The 15097-nt window shown below is 43.7% G+C and overlaps 3 protein-coding genes across 3 annotated transcripts in view; 1 reads left to right on the top strand and 2 right to left on the bottom strand.

The window, feature by feature from the left end:
- Positions 1-1935, top strand: part of LOC123510866 (protein Wnt-4-like) — a 29731-nt gene extending 27796 nt beyond the window's left edge. Inside the window, exons 6-7 of the mRNA XM_045266308.1 lie at positions 151-353; positions 845-1935. Of these exons, the coding sequence (XP_045122243.1) occupies positions 151-353; positions 845-1115 (474 nt within the window). The 3' untranslated portion in view covers positions 1116-1935. The remainder of the gene's footprint in view (positions 1-150; positions 354-844) is intronic.
- LOC123510867 (protein Wnt-6-like) overlaps positions 1-4284 on the bottom strand; it is a 104913-nt gene extending 100629 nt beyond the window's left edge. The window contains exon 1 of the mRNA XM_045266311.1: positions 4112-4284. The gene's annotated coding sequence lies outside the window, so the exon portion shown is untranslated. The remainder of the gene's footprint in view (positions 1-4111) is intronic.
- Positions 4285-5882: 1598 nt separating this feature from the next.
- Positions 5883-14252, bottom strand: LOC123510853. The gene is made up of 9 exons (XM_045266295.1): positions 14038-14252; positions 12477-12606; positions 11900-12053; positions 10097-11393; positions 9534-9694; positions 9027-9128; positions 8423-8539; positions 6912-7234; positions 5883-6069 (listed from the first exon to the last, which is right to left on the bottom strand). Exons 1-9 carry the CDS (start codon positions 14222-14224, stop codon positions 5949-5951), a joined length of 2592 nt encoding a protein of 863 aa, XP_045122230.1. The 5' UTR covers positions 14225-14252; the 3' UTR covers positions 5883-5948.
- Between the last annotated feature and the right edge of the window lie 845 nt (positions 14253-15097).

The following is a 15097-nucleotide window of genomic DNA, read 5'->3' on the forward strand; positions in this document are numbered from 1 at the left end:
CTCCTCGTCCTCAATCCTTTTCCTCCTTCTCCTTCTTACTACTTCTGTTTCTTTTATTTCTTTTCTCCTTCCTTCTCCTCATTTTCGACTTCTACTAATTATCATTTCCTCCCCCACTACCACCACCTCTACCTGGCGCTCTATCAACAGGTGGTGCGGAGGAACAGAGAGGTGCGGTGTAAGTGTCACGGGATGTCAGGTTCGTGTGAGGTGAGGACCTGCTGGAAGGCCGCCCCGGATTTCCGTCGGGTCGGGGACATGCTGAAGGAGAAGTACGAGGAAGCGAAGTCTGCCGCCGCTGAAGTTTTCGGTAACTCAGCCAACACAGCCCGAAGATACCGCCCCGTCAGGAGGTGAGGGTCAGAGAGAGAGAGAGAGAGAGAGAGAGAGAGAGAGAGAGAGAGAGAGAGAGAGAGAGAGAGTACATTGTTTTGCTTTGTTTTGCTTTGTGTGTGTGTGTGTGTGTGTGTGTGTGTGTGTGTGTGTGTGTGTGTGTGTGTGTGTGTGTGTGTGTGTGTGTGTGTGTGTGTGTGTGTGTTGCTGTTTGATTTTAAGGTAGTGTAGTGGTTGTGGTGGTGATGGAGGAGGAGGAGGAGGAGGAGGAGGAAGAGGAGGAGGAGGAGGTGAAGGAAAAGGATAAAAAGGAAAAGTAGAAGAAGAAAAAATATATAGGAGGAGGAGGAGGAGGAGGAGGAGGAGGAAAGATTCAGAAAAGTAGAAGAGAAGGAGAAAAACGAGATAAAAAACAAAAACAAAACAAAACAACAACACTAACCACACCACAACACACACACACCACCACCACCACCACCACCTAACCTTTGACCATCCACCCTTTGCACAGAGAAATCAGCCCAGACTCCCCCTTGCTCTTCGTGGAACGCTCCCCAACTTACTGCGACAACAACTCAAGATTAGAAGTGGCGGGGACAAGAGGGCGACACTGCAACAGAACCTCAACGGGGCCAAATTCCTGCGACACTCTCTGTTGTGGACGGGGCTACAGTCAACGGCGGGAGGTTGTCAGTCGCAAATGTAACTGTCGATTTAAGTGGTGCTGTCAGGTAACATGTATGGACTGCCTTGAGGAAACGTGGATATCCGTTTGTAAGTGAGCTCAAGTAACGCTATGAGAGGGATTAAAAGCGTGTTAAGTAGACCGTTTTGTGATGGAAATTTTTCTTACTTTTTTTCCCCTCCTCTTAAGTGCAGTGGTGAGGGGAAAAGTACGTGGGTTTGTAAGTGAGCTCAAGTGACGATACGATTAAGTGTTCATAAGTAGACGGTTATTCTGACACTTTTGCTACTAGTACTATTTTTTCTTCCTCTCTCTTAAGTGCAGCGGTGAGGGAAACAGTACAAGTGTCTATAAGTGAGCTCAAGTGAAGACACGAGAAGGAAAAACGTGTCAAAAGAACATGGTTATAAGTGAACCGTTTTTCCGACACTTTCCGAAACTTTTCCAACCACTCTTTTCCTTTCCTCTCTTACGTGCAGTGGGGAGAGAAAAGCACGAGCGAATAACATGAGAATGAAGAAAAGTGTGAAAAAAAAGGGTGTCATGCTTGCGAGTGGACAAATTTTCCGACATTTTCCCAATTCTTTTCTTTCCCTCCCTCTTAAGTGCAGTGGCGAGGGAAAATTGCGAGGGAAAAGTACGAGAAAGAAAAAAAAGTGTAGAAAAATCAAGTGTCACGGATAGACCATTTTCCTGACACAAACTTACTACTACTACAGTGAGCGTGACAGGCAGTGACAGACAGAGGCCTAAATGAGATGTAAATTAATGTTCTTTGGGTTACTAATGCGTTCCCCCAAAGCATCGAGAGAGTACCGAGAAAAGTGACCAAGTTGTGAGCTGTGAGTTGTGAGCGAGTTGTGAGAGAGTTGTGAGCGAGGAGTGAGTTGTGAGTTGTGAGTGAGTTGTGAGCGAGTTGTGAGCGAGTTGTGATTTGTGAGCGAGTTGTGAGCGAGTTGTGAGTTGTGAGCGAGTTGTGAGCTAGTTGTGAGTGAGTTGTGAGCGAGTTGTGAGTTGTGAATGAGTTGTGAGTTGTGAGCGTGGAGTGAGTTGTAAGTTGTGAGCGAGGAGTGAGTTGTGAGTTGTGAGTAAGTTGTGAGTGAGTTGTGAGTGATTTGTGATTTGTGAGCGAGTTGTGAGAGAGTTGTGAGTGAGTTGTGAGCTAGTTGTGAATGAGTTGTGAGTGAGTTGTGAGCGAGTTGTGAGTGAGTTGTGAGTGAGTTGTGAGCGAGTTGTGAGTGATTTGTGATTTGTGAGTAAGTTGTGAGCTAGTTGTGAGTGAGTTGTGAGCGAGTTGTGAGTTGTGAATGAGTTGTGAGTTGTGAGCGTGGAGTGAGTTGTAAGTTGTGAGCGAGGAGTGAGTTGTGAGTTGTGAGTAAGTTGTGAGTGAGTTGTGAGTGATTTGTGATTTGTGAGTGAGTTGTGAGAGAGTTGTGAGTGAGTTGTGAGTAGAGTTGTGAGTTGTGAGCGAGTTGTGACCAAGTTATGAGCGAGTTGTGAGTGAGTTGTGAGCGAGTTGTGAGTGAGTTGTGAGCTAGTTGTGAGTGAGTTGTGAGCTAGTTGTGAGCAAGTTGTGAGCGAGTTGTGACCAAGCTGTGACCAAGTTGTGACCAAGTTGTGAGCGAGTTGTGACCAAGTTGTGACCAAGTTGTGACCAAGTTGTGAGCGAGTTGTGAGCGAGTTGTGACCAAGTTGTGACCAAGTTGTGAGCGAGTTGTGACCAAATTGTGAGCGAGTTGTGAGCAAGTTGTGAGCGAGTTGTGAGCGAGTTGTGGCAGTGTGATCCTTATGGCCATTGAGCGACACTAACGGGGTGTGTCACGTAAAGGAGAAGATAAAAGAGATGAGATTGAGATAATTTGAACATTTGAAGAGGAGAAATGAGGAGGAAGAGAGAGAGAGAGAGAGAGAGAGAGAGAGAGAGAGAGAGAGAGAGAGAGAGAGAGAGAGAGAGAGAGAGAGAGAGAGAGAGAGAGAGTGAAGAGAAGTATAGGTAGACAGAGAAGAACAATGAAGAAGGAGAGTGAGAGAATAAGAACAATGAGAGAGAGAGAGAAGAAACAGTGAAGAAGAAGGAAAGAAGAAGAAGAAGAAAGAGAAGAAGAAGCAGTGAAGAAGGAAAAGTGTAGATAGACAGAGAATAAGAAGAGAAAGAAGAAGAAGAATAAGCAGTGAAGGAGGAGTAGGTAGACAGAATAAGACTGAAAAAGGAGAAGGAGAATGGGAGAATGAGAAGGACGAGAATAAGAAGCAGTGAAGAGGGAATAGGAAGACAAACGAAGACGGAGAGACGAACCGAAAGAAAAAAAGGTTGAAATGAAGAAAAATGAAAGAAAAAAAGGTTAAAATGAAGAAAAATGAAAGAAAAAAGGTTAAAATGAAGAAAAATTAAAGAAAGAAGGTTAAATTGAAGAAAAATGAAAGAAAAAAGGTTGAAATGAGAACAGACCACAGCAGGAAGACAATGAAGACTGTTAAACACATGGAGAAAATTAACTCGCTCACCTGACCTTCATCAAACCACACAAGGAAGGGAAGAAGACTGATAAAAAAATAAATAAATAAAAACTGTGGCGATCTAAATACGTACCTTAATGTAAACCAGGAGAAGAAAATATATATATACTTCTGCAGAAAATTAATGTGAGTATTTTTTGCACCTTTTACAATAGTACCCTTGTGAAGCCACGTGACCTGTCCCAATAATACAAATAAATGGAAAATAAGGGGGTAAATCTGCTAGAGAGAGAGAGAGAGAGAGAGAGAGAGAGAGAGAGAGAGAGAGAGAGAGAGAGAGAGAGAGAGAGAGAGAGAGAGAGAGGAAGGCGAAAAATACATACATCATTTTACCTACATCGCGAGTTTCACCTTTAATTAACACAACAAACAGGTAAAACACACACACACACACACACACACACACACACACACACACACACACACACACACACACACACACACACACACAAATCAAGGCACTGCATCAAACTTGCCCCAAAAATCATCATTCACACTCTTCGTCAAAATTATGAAAAGAAACACAAAGATCTGAAACGCTTCGAAGCTCAACACTAAACACAGGCTTCACTTTACCTTGTCCTAGCGTGCACAGATGGCTCGGCGGGGCTTCCTCCAGCTGGTGGAAGAAGCAGAAGGTAACACGGAACCACCAGGAGTCAAGGGAACACAACAACACACTCACAACACACTCAAATTGCGGGGAAATGAGAACTGACCGGTAGAGCTCACAAATCACCACGCTCAAGGGAGATCAACTACTCACTGTCTTGAATCTTGATCTTGGCTGTCCTACTTGCTTCTTCCCTTCACTTCAGTTACGTGGGAAGATTTCAGGACATTTATCCCTTGGTTTGCCTCTCTTGGACCTGCACGGGGACTGGCGGCTGAGTTTTTTTTTTTTTTTTTTTTTAGTTTTTTGCCTCTTTCTTGGACCTGCATGGGGACTGGCGACTGAGTTTTTTTTTTTTTTGTTTTGTTTTTTTGCCTCTCTTTCTTGGACCTGCATGGGGACTGGCGACTAAGTGAGTTTGTTTTAGTTTTTTTTTCCCTCTTTTTTTTTCGCTCTCTCGGACATGCATGGGGACTGGCGACTAAGTGAGGTTTTCTCCCCCTTTTTTTTTCTGGCTCTCTCTCTCTCTCTCTCTCTTGGACCTGCCTGGGAACTGGCGACTAAGTGGGTCCTTTTTTTTTTTTTTTTTTCTATCTCATGTTACCTTTGGGCCAGCATATATTTAGATTTTACCTGTTGTCTCTCATAATTACCCCTTTCAGTACTGGGACGCGTTTTTACCTTGAGATTTATGTACGAATAGACCATTTTATTGACATTAAGAAGGCTCTATTGAAGATTAATGGCCAGTCTTCACTATTTTAACACCTTCAGTACTGGGAGACATTTTTACCTTGAGATTTGTGTACGATTAGACCATTTTATTGACATTAAGAAGACTCTATTGAAGATTAATGGCCAGTCTTCACTATTTTAACACCTTCAGTACTGGGACACATTTTTACCTTGAGATTTATGTACGATTAGACCATTTTATTGACATCAGGAAGGATCTATGGAGGGCAGAAGATTAATGGCTAGAGTCTTCACGATCTTAATCCCCCACATGAGTTTCTGAAGCTGTTTAAAATCATCAAATAGTAAAAAGAATGAATATGGAAACACGTCATGGGACTCAAAGGGTTAAGAGCATCCTGTTTACTTCCCTCGTCATTATAGTCATCGTAACCCACCCGTCCCAGTCCTACCCTTGCTCCTAGTCCCCATCCCAGCCCCGCCCCGCCCCGCCCCGCCCCGCCCCGCCCCGCCCCGGTACGAGAGGATATACAAAAACAATTCTATACATCAAAGAAATGCATTAATATTACATTTAGTGTTGCGTGGGCGTGGATGAGAGAGAGAGAGAGAGAGAGAGAGAGAGAGAGAGAGAGAGAGAGAGAGAGAGAGAGAGAGAGAGAGAGAGAGAGAGAGAGAGAGAGAGAGACCAAGCGTCATGATATGTAGGAGAAGGAAGAAGAAGAAGAAGAAGAAGAAGAAGAAGAAGAAGAAGAAGAAGAAGAAGAAGAAGAAGAAGAAGAAGAAGAAGAAGAAGAAGAAGAAGAAGAAGAAGAAGAAGAAGAAGAAGAAGAAGAAGAAGAAGAAGAAGAAGAAGAAGAAGAACAAGAATAAGAAGAAGAAGAAAGAAGAAGAAGAAGAAGAAGAAGAAGAAGAAGAAGAAGAAGAAGAAGAAGAAGAAGAAGAAGAAGAAGAAGAAGAAGAAGAAGAAGAAGAAGAAGAAGAAGAAGAAGAAGAAGAAGAAGAAGAAGAAGAAGAAGAAGAAGAAAAAAGAACAAGAAGAGGAAGAAGAAGAACAAGAACAACAACAACAAAAACAACAAGAACATGACAAACAAGGGCGCGTCACGCATAAACGAACACAACAACACTCCAGAAGATGGTGTTGAAGGTGAAGATGATGGCGGGGTACACCACAGCGCGGGCCATCAACATCACCCACGGCGCTGACCACCTGACGGAGACACTGAAGAAGGAGAGACGTCAGGAAAAAGAGAAAATGATGGAAAAGAAGATAGAAATAAAGAAGAAATAGATGGAAATGGAAGAAAATGAAGAAAAATAACAAAGAACGTAATATTTTAATGGCGAAGGTAACCTGACGGAGACACTGAAGAAGGAGAGACATCAGAAAAAGAGAAAATGAGGGAAAAGAAGATAGAAATAAAGAAGAGATAGATGGAAATAGAAGTAAATGAGGGAAGAACAGCAAAAAAGCAAGATATTTCTGTGACAAAATGGCCAAATTAACCTGACGGAGGCGCTGAAGGAGGGAAAACATCAGGAAAAAGAAAAAAATAGATAGAAATAAAGAAGATAGATGGAAATAGAAGAAAATGAAGGAGAAATAACAAAGACCATGATAATTTAGTAACATAACGGCCAAAACTAACCTGACGGAGGCGCTGAAGGAGGAAAAACACGAGGAAAAAGGAAAAAATATGGAAAATAAGATAGAAATAAAGAAGAGATAGATGGAAATAGAAGAAAATTAAGGAAAAACAAGAAAGAACAAGATATTTTAGTGGCAAACGGACAGAATGTAACACGAAGGAGGCGGTGAAGGAGAAAATGAGAAAAATAGAAAAAAAAAAGAGAAGCGATAGAAATAGGAATAAAATAACAGAGAATTAATAAAAAAACACCAAAAAAAGAAAAAAAATAAGAAAACGAATAAATAAAGGAAAGAGAAGAAATAGAAAAAAAAATAAAACAGAGACAAAAAACAAAACAAAAACACAACAAATCACTAACAAACCCCAAAAAAACACCAAAAACAACAAGAAAACACCAACAAAAACAACTAACCTAGCCTGAGACGAACCAGCCGGGGTGCGAGACGGGACTGGATTCACCACGGGACGCACCTTCACTATGGATAATCTTGAAATCCGCTCAATCTCTTTAAATGACGATGATATAGGCTTAGATGAAGAAGGAGGGGCCGCGTTACCCTCCGGCAGGTGCTCCACAGTCACATGGAGGACAATGATGCTCAAAATAAGGAAGATACAGAAGAAAAACCACATGTCTAGCATTTTAATATAGGCAGTGTCAGGAAGGCCACTCGACACTTGGTTGAAGAGCGTGTACATTACTAGCATCGTTGTGAGAGTCATGATGGAGCGGACCTGTTCATGGGAGAGAGAGAGAGAGAGAGAGAGAGAGAGAGAGAGAGAGAGGGGGAGGAGAGGAGAGTAGGGGTTAGAGAAATCGGAGGTAGCATGAGAAAAAACTGATTATTTTTAGGGTAACTTAAAAATATATCACTTTATTACCTGAATGATCATTGGGAGAGAGAGAGAGAGAGAGAGAGAGAGAGAGAGAGAGAGAGAGAGAGAGAGAGAGAGAGAGAGAGAGAGAGAGAGAGAGAGAGAGAGAGAGAGAGAGAGAGAGAGAGAGAGAGAGAGAGAGAACTTTATTACCAGAATGAGAGAGAGAGAGAGAGAGAGAGAGAGAGAGAGAGAGAGAGAGAGAGAGAGAGAGAGAGAGAGAGAGAGAGAGAGAGAGAGAGCAGGGTTTAGAGAAAAAGCAGATATTATGAGGGAGAACGGCTTATTTTTAGAGTATCTTAAAAAACATCACTTTAACAACCAGAGAGAGAGAGAAAGAGAGAGAGAGAGAGAGAGAGAGAGAGGGAGAGAGCGGAGATTAAAGAAAATGGAGTGTCATAAGAGAAAACGAATTTTTTAGGGTGACCTAGACAAAATATATCACTGTAACTTTAGTCTTAATCTATAAACACACGGAGAGAGAGAGAGAGAGAGAGAGAGAGAACCAAGATTAATAAGAATGGAGATATTATTGACAAAAACACACCAAAATTACAAAAAACACCCAAAACACACCAAAAACCCACGAAAATTATCAAAACACACCCAAACACACCAAAACACACCCAAAACACACCCAAAATACACAAAACACACCAAAATCACAAAACACACAAAACACACACTCTAAAACACACTAAAACACACACAAAACACATCAAAACACCAAAACACACACAAAACACACCAAACACACCAAAATCACAAAACACACCAAAATCACACAAAAATCACAAAAACACACCAAACACACAAAACACAAAACACACAAAACACACAAAACACACCAAAACACACCAAAACACACACAAAACACACACACCCAAAACACACCAAAACACACACAAAAACAAAACACACACAAAACACACAAAACACACCAAAACACACCAAAACACACCAAAACACATCAAAACACACCAAAACACACCAAAACACACCAAAATGAAGAGAAAAACACCCAAATAGACAGCAATTAAGGGTCACCTGGAACGCTGGGAGCTGAATGAAGAGAGTGGTGTAGCCAACTCCAATGAGCAAGAAAGTTGGCACGAAGATAGTGAGGACGAGGAGGCTGTACCGACGCTGGAGCTGAAACTGAACCTGCAGGACGAAACAGCAGACACACAGCAGATCAAACAGCACAAACAGCAGAGAGAGAGAGAGAGAGAGAGAGAGAGAGAGAGAGAGAGAGAGAGAGAGAGAGAGAGAGAGAGAGAGAGAGAGAGAGAGAGAGAGAGAGAGGAAAAAGGAGAAAAACAAGAAATAAGAAAATGAATCAAGAAAAGAAAAATGAAGGAAAAAAGAGAGAGAGAGAGAGAGAGAGAGAGAGAGAGAGAGAGAGAGAGAGAGAGAGAGAGAGAGAGAGAGAGAGAGAGAGAGAGAAGACACTGTACTACCTAGAAAATCACACACACACACACACACACACACACACACACACACACACACACACACACAATCATCACAAAAGCATTAACGAGACACCTGTGACACATTGATACCATTACAATGACACACACACCTGTACCCAATTATCTCGTGACACCTGGCCTCACCTGCTGACTGGCCCCACCTGCCAGAGACTCACCTGAATAACTGAATAACCTGTATTGTTGAGAAGCGTCGCCTTTTCGTTCAATATAGTGAATTTAGGAAGGTTTCTCATCCCTCTGTACACCACGGACGCGTTCTGCAAGTAGTAGTAGTAGTAGTAGTAGTAGTAGTAGTAGTAATAGTAGCAGGAGGAGCAGGAGTGTGAAGAATACAAAGGAAAGCCAAACAGCAACAGACCTCTTGGTTCTTTCGAGGCTGTTTGGTAACTACTAACTGGCTACACATAAAAGAGACAGGAAAGTACAGGAGGAGGAGGAGGAGGAGGAGGAGGAGGAGGAGGAGGAGGAGGAGGAGGAGGAGGAGGAGAAGAAGAAGGAGGAGAAGGAGAAGATGGAGGAGGAGGAGAAGGAGAAGGAGAAGGAGGAGTTGTTGTTATTGTAGTATTAGTAGTAGTAGTAGTAGCAGTAGCAGTAGCAGAAGGAGGAGGAGTAGGAGGAGGAGGAGGAGCAGGAGTAGTTATTATCTTAGCAGCAGTACTTACTTGAAACTCAACCACCTCGTTATCAGCAGAGGAGAGGCTGAGTAAGATGGTGCAGGTCTGAGTGTCGAAAGGGTAGATGAAGAGGAGGAAGTTACAGGAGAAGCTTGCCGAGTACTGCTGCCTCTTCACCATCTGCACGCTGAGGGGAGAGTGCACCGTGTCTGGGGAAAGGAGGAAGGGAGAGGAGAGGTGATGTGATTCGCTGGTGGTGCTGTGGGTTCAGTATCGTGTCATTTTGTTTGATTTTTGAGGTGTTTATGGTTGTTGTTGTTGTTGTTGGTGGTGGTGGTGGTGGTGTTTTTGTTGCACATATATACACACACACATACACCCTTGAAGATGCGTTTACTTCAATGAAAGCCTGTTAAACTATGACTACAATACAAAAACACCCTTAAAAACCACCTCACTTCCACTAAGGTCTATCAAACCATCACAATCACTATGAAAAACACCTTATTATACTCCCCTCTCCTTCTCCCCTCTCACTCCAGCTTCCCTCACTCACTACCCCTGTCATGTCACCCTTCTGAGTCCCCCTGTACCCCTACCAAGCCGCTCACCCATCCTGACGTCATTGAAGAGCGGGGGATCAGCTGGCTTGTTCTCCCTCACCACTACAGACAGTTTCAAATCCTTCTGCTGGCCGTCGTAGATGTTTAAGAATTCCACCTCGGGCGTCCACACCTCCTTCACCTGCTTCCTGGACAGCCGGTTCTTGCCCTCCTCGCTCCGCACGTTGTTCAGGCGAAGGTTTGTGTCCCGCCAGGCCAGCGTCACCTCGATCTCCACGTTGAAGGCCAGGTTGATGTCGTCGATCTTGGAAAACCTCACTAGATCGACCAGAGGCTCCACAGCGAGGGGCTTCCCGAAGGTGCCGCTCGGGGGAGGGCGGTAGTTGAAGTATTTCTCCCCAAACTCCACGATGCTGCAGTCCTCCTCGTCACTGCCGTCCACACAGTCCTCCTGAAGGTTACAGCGGACGGTGCGCGCCACACACGACCCGTCAGAGCACATGAAGTGGTGGTTGGTGCAGGAGGACAGGCCCAGGCTGATGAACGACCCCACGGTGTACTGGCAGAACTCACTCAGCACCTGCCACCGCCGCCGCCCTAAGGGGTACTCCGCCTCGTGTGTGGGCGTGAAGGAGGCCAGCACCACGTCCCTGTTAGTGTCGCGGAGCAACCACGAGGAGGCGCCGGAGTAGTAAATCATGAACTTGTAGAAGCCCTTGAAGAACGGCCGCTCCTTCACGTACCCCGTCAGGTGGAGGCGCAGCATGTCCTCCCGAGGCTCACACAGGCCGCGCAGGATGAGGAAGTCCCGGTGCGTCCTGAGACACGCGAAGCACTGCCGCTCCGAGCACAGCGTGTCGCCCCATCTGCCGTCAGACTTCCGCATCACCACACAGTTGCCCTTCCTACCGCCGTTCGGTTCCCCCGGCGCCCAGTTATGGTAGGTCAGGGGGTGCCCGCTGCTCCCCTTTACCCAGTGGTCCTCTACGGCGGCGTCCGTGGCGTCGAGGAAGAGCAGCCTGTAGCTCCTGACGCCACAGACGTCCAGGAACTGCAGGGTGTGGCTGAAGAGCCTGGCGTTGTTCTCCTCGTCCTCAGGGATGTACAGGGACGCGTTCATCAGACCGCAGAACGCCCGCGCCTCCTCCAGCGTGGACACCCGCGGCACCACCACGAACTCCGAGTTGCTTTTGCAGAAGGTGGTGACGCGCGCCTCCTCCACCGTCACGTTGGCCTCCTCCACCGCCTGCAGGTCGAGGGACAGCACGTTGCCCCGCGGGTTGTCCTCACACAGCGCGGCGCTCCTCACGGTGGCGGGGCTCAGGGCGCGGTCCCAGATGTTCACCTGCAGGAGGGAGAGCTGCTGCTACTACTGTTACTACTACTACTACTACTACTACTACTACTACTACTACTACTACTACTACTACTACTACTACTACTACTTTTGTACTCCTCTTCCTCCTCCTCCTCTTCATCTTTCAGAACTCAATCTCTTTCTATATCCCTCATTCTACACCTCCTCCGCCTCCTCCATCTACTTTCTTCACTCTTACTACTACTACTATTACTATTACTACTACTACTACTACTACTACTACTACTACTACTACTACTACTACTACTACTACTACTACTACTACTACTACCACTATTACTATTACATATACACTACTACTACTACTGCTACTACCACTTTTCTCCTCCTCCTCCTCCTCCTCCTCCTCCGCCTCCTCTTCCTCCTCCTCCAACTCCTATCTTCACCCTGTACCAATTCCTTTTCCCTGCGTCAGGCAGCAAACCAACACTAATCAGCACGCCCAGGTGAGAGGAAGCCCCGGGGCGCCTCACCTGGGCCATGTGGGCGCTGAGGGACTGGGCGGGGTCAAGTCCTCCGTCGTAGCGATCCTGGTCCTGCCCTACGTAGAGAGTGCCGTTCAGAGGGATGCCCACATGCCGCGCCTGTGTCCCCCCCTCCGCCAGCAGCTCCCCGTCAATGTACACCCTGGCAGTGACATAGAAAATGGGATTGGTAATGATAGAAAACGGATACAGATTGACTACCTTGCTTGTTAGAAAATGGGACACAGATTGGCAATGAGATAGAAAACGGGATACAGATTGCTTACTCTACCTGTTAGAAAATGGGACACAGACTGGCAGAGATAGAAAAAACAATCACAACAAAGCAGTAAAGAAAACGAACAAAGCCAAAACATCAAAGAAAACGGAGTAATTAAAGGACAGACTAGTGTAAATTTAACCCGGAGACAAAACAGTGAAAAGAAAGAAAGAAGGAAGGAAGGAAGGAGAAAGAAAGAAAGAAAAAATTAAAGAGAATAAACTAACAAACCAGAAAAGAAAACGAACAAAATAAAAGCATCAAAGAAAACGAGGTAATAGAAGGACAGACTAGTGCAATTTTAACCTGTAGGTGGAGCGAGCGAAGACGAAGCAGTGGTGATGCCAGAGTCCCAGAGTGTCATCCACCTGAAGGTCAAGCTGCGCGGACTCCTTCACGTCGTTGTAGTAAAATTCGAGAGTGTCGCCGATCTGGACTATGAGAGAGAGAGAGAGAGAGAGAGAGAGAGAGAGAGAGAGAGAGAGAGAGAGAGTTAGTATGAGTCAACAGAAGGAACCCACATAAAGAAAATAGAAAAAAAAAGACATGACAAACAACTTCAGTGATAAAACAAAGGAAGAAAACAAGAAAAAGAAGAACTATTGTAGATATACGTAAAATTTAAATGACACACACACACACACACACACACACACACACACACACACACACACACACACACACACACACAACAGAAAGAAAAAAAGAAAGAAAAAAGGAAAAGAAACATAACAAAAATAACTTCCACAAAAAAAGACAGAAAAACGGAAAAACAGATAAAATAAACAAACTTCAACAAAATCGAAACAAAGAAAACGTGACCCAACGCTACTTTGTAAGGGAGACTTAAATAAACATAACCATATACATAACTTTCTCCTTCCGCAGTGACCGAGCCTCTTTTCAGCCACCCCGCCCACTCCCAGCCACCCCCGAACACTTCCCAGTCACCCCAACACCCCTCCAGCCAGCAATACATCACCCATTCCACAGCAGATCACAACAAACGCGCGTAATTCTAATATTTTTCCAGGAGTGTGTTGAAATATGCACACAAGCCGTTCATCTTTCCTCGTGTATACAAACTGAGGCTCAAAAGAATGCATATGTGAAAAAGTGTGTGTGTGTGTGTGTGTGTGTGTGTGTGTGTATAAATGTTACATAAGAAACGAAGAAAAAAGTAAGAGAAACACACACACACACACACACACACACACACACACACACACACACACACACACACGAAGAAAGATGAAGTATAGATTGACTGCATAACGAAAAAACAAATCCACAAACTTTGAAATATCTCACTACACTTGAAATATAATGCACTAAACACCTTCAGTACCATGACGCGTTTCCATATTCACTCTGGGTACTATTCGGTGAGTTTATACAGCTTCAGAAACTCATGTGGGGGATTAAAATAGTGAAGACTGTGGCCATTAACCTTCTGACCTTCATAGGCCCTTCCTAATGTCAATAATATGGTCTAATGGTACGCAAATCTAAAGGTGAAAATGTGTCCCAGTACTGAAGGGGTTAACAATAGAATAATAATAATAATGATGATAATAACAATAATAATAATAATAATAATAATAATAATAATAATAATAATAATAATAATGTCTTCCTCCTCCTCCTCCTCTTCTTTCATATATAACAAAATAAAAAAAATTACATACAATTGCTTAAACATACTATAATAATAATAACAACAACAATTACATATATATATACTGATCACTAAAACTTAATGTAATAGAATAAGAACAACAATAATAATAATAATAATAATAATAACAATAATAATGCTAATAATAACAACAACACCACAAACACCACAAACTGACAGGTAACTCACAGAAAAGCAAGGCATTGTCCATCTTGTCAGAGTAAGCATAGGAGAGGAACATACAGCCAGCCTCCCGGTACTGCGCGAGCCGAAACCTGTAGCACACCGAGACCTCCTGAATGGTCCGAGGCTCCCCGCTGCCCGTGTGCTTGCTGAAGTCATACCTGAGAAACACGTCATTCCTCCCTGGGCCCATCTCCTCCGTCTGTAGCCCAAACACTCGCGTCTCGTCAGCTGGGGGGATAAAAATAGAAGGTTTGTGTAGAAGTGAGGATAAAGAATAACAGGAAGAAATAGATAAAAATAATGATAAAAACTAAGAATCATTGAGGCCATATTAACCCCGTAAGTGCCATGACGCGTTTCCATAGTCACTGTGTATACTATCTGGTGATTGTATACAGCTTCAGAAACTCATGTAGGGGATGAAAATAGTGAAGACTGTTGCCATTAATCTCCTGACCGTCACAGGCCCTTCCTAATGTTAATAAAATGGTCTAATAGTACAGAAATCTCAAGGTAAAGATGCGTCCCAGTACAGGAGGGTTAATGCAGGTAAAGGTGTCTCGTCAGCCAAGTATAAGGAACCAAATTAGATCCTTAGTTTGTGTCGAAGTGAAGACAAAGAATAATAGCAACGAATAGGCAAATAATGGTAAAAAATAGATTCATTAAGGCTACTATCATCTACGTACACTATTTCATCTCGTCTCGTCAGCTGAAGGAATGAAAATAGAAGTTCTTAGTTTGTGTAGAAGTGAAGACGAAGAATAATGGTAAGAAATAAGTAAATAATGGTAAAACTAGATTAATCAAGGCTATTATCACCTACATAGACTCTTAATGCATCTCGTCTCGTCAGCTGGAGGACTAAAAAAATAGGTTCTTAGTTTATATCGAAGTGGAGATGGAAAATAATAGCAAAAACTAGGTAAAAAATGGTAAAACTAGATTAATTAAGACTATTATCACCTACGTACACTATTTCATCTCGTCTCGTCAGAAGAAATAATAAAAAAAATAAAAAATAGTTCCTCAGTTTCTGTCGAAGTGGAGATGAAGAATAACA

This window comes from Portunus trituberculatus, chromosome 30 (genome assembly GCF_017591435.1).
Source record: "Portunus trituberculatus isolate SZX2019 chromosome 30, ASM1759143v1, whole genome shotgun sequence".
Classification (NCBI taxonomy): domain Eukaryota; kingdom Metazoa; phylum Arthropoda; class Malacostraca; order Decapoda; family Portunidae; genus Portunus; species Portunus trituberculatus.

Coding starts and splice junctions, on each gene's coding strand:
- LOC123510853 (XM_045266295.1), bottom strand. CDS start 14,224: ATGGGCCCAGGGAGGAATGACGTGTTTCTCAGGTATGACTTCAGCAAG. Junction 12,054..12,476: donor TTCGCTCGCTCCACCTACAG/GTTAAAATTGCA, acceptor TGTCACTGCCAG/GGTGTACATTGACGGGGAGC. Junction 6,070..6,911: donor GCTGGTTCGTCTCAGGCTAG/GTTAGTTGTTTT, acceptor CTCCTTCTTCAG/TGTCTCCGTCAGGTGGTCAG.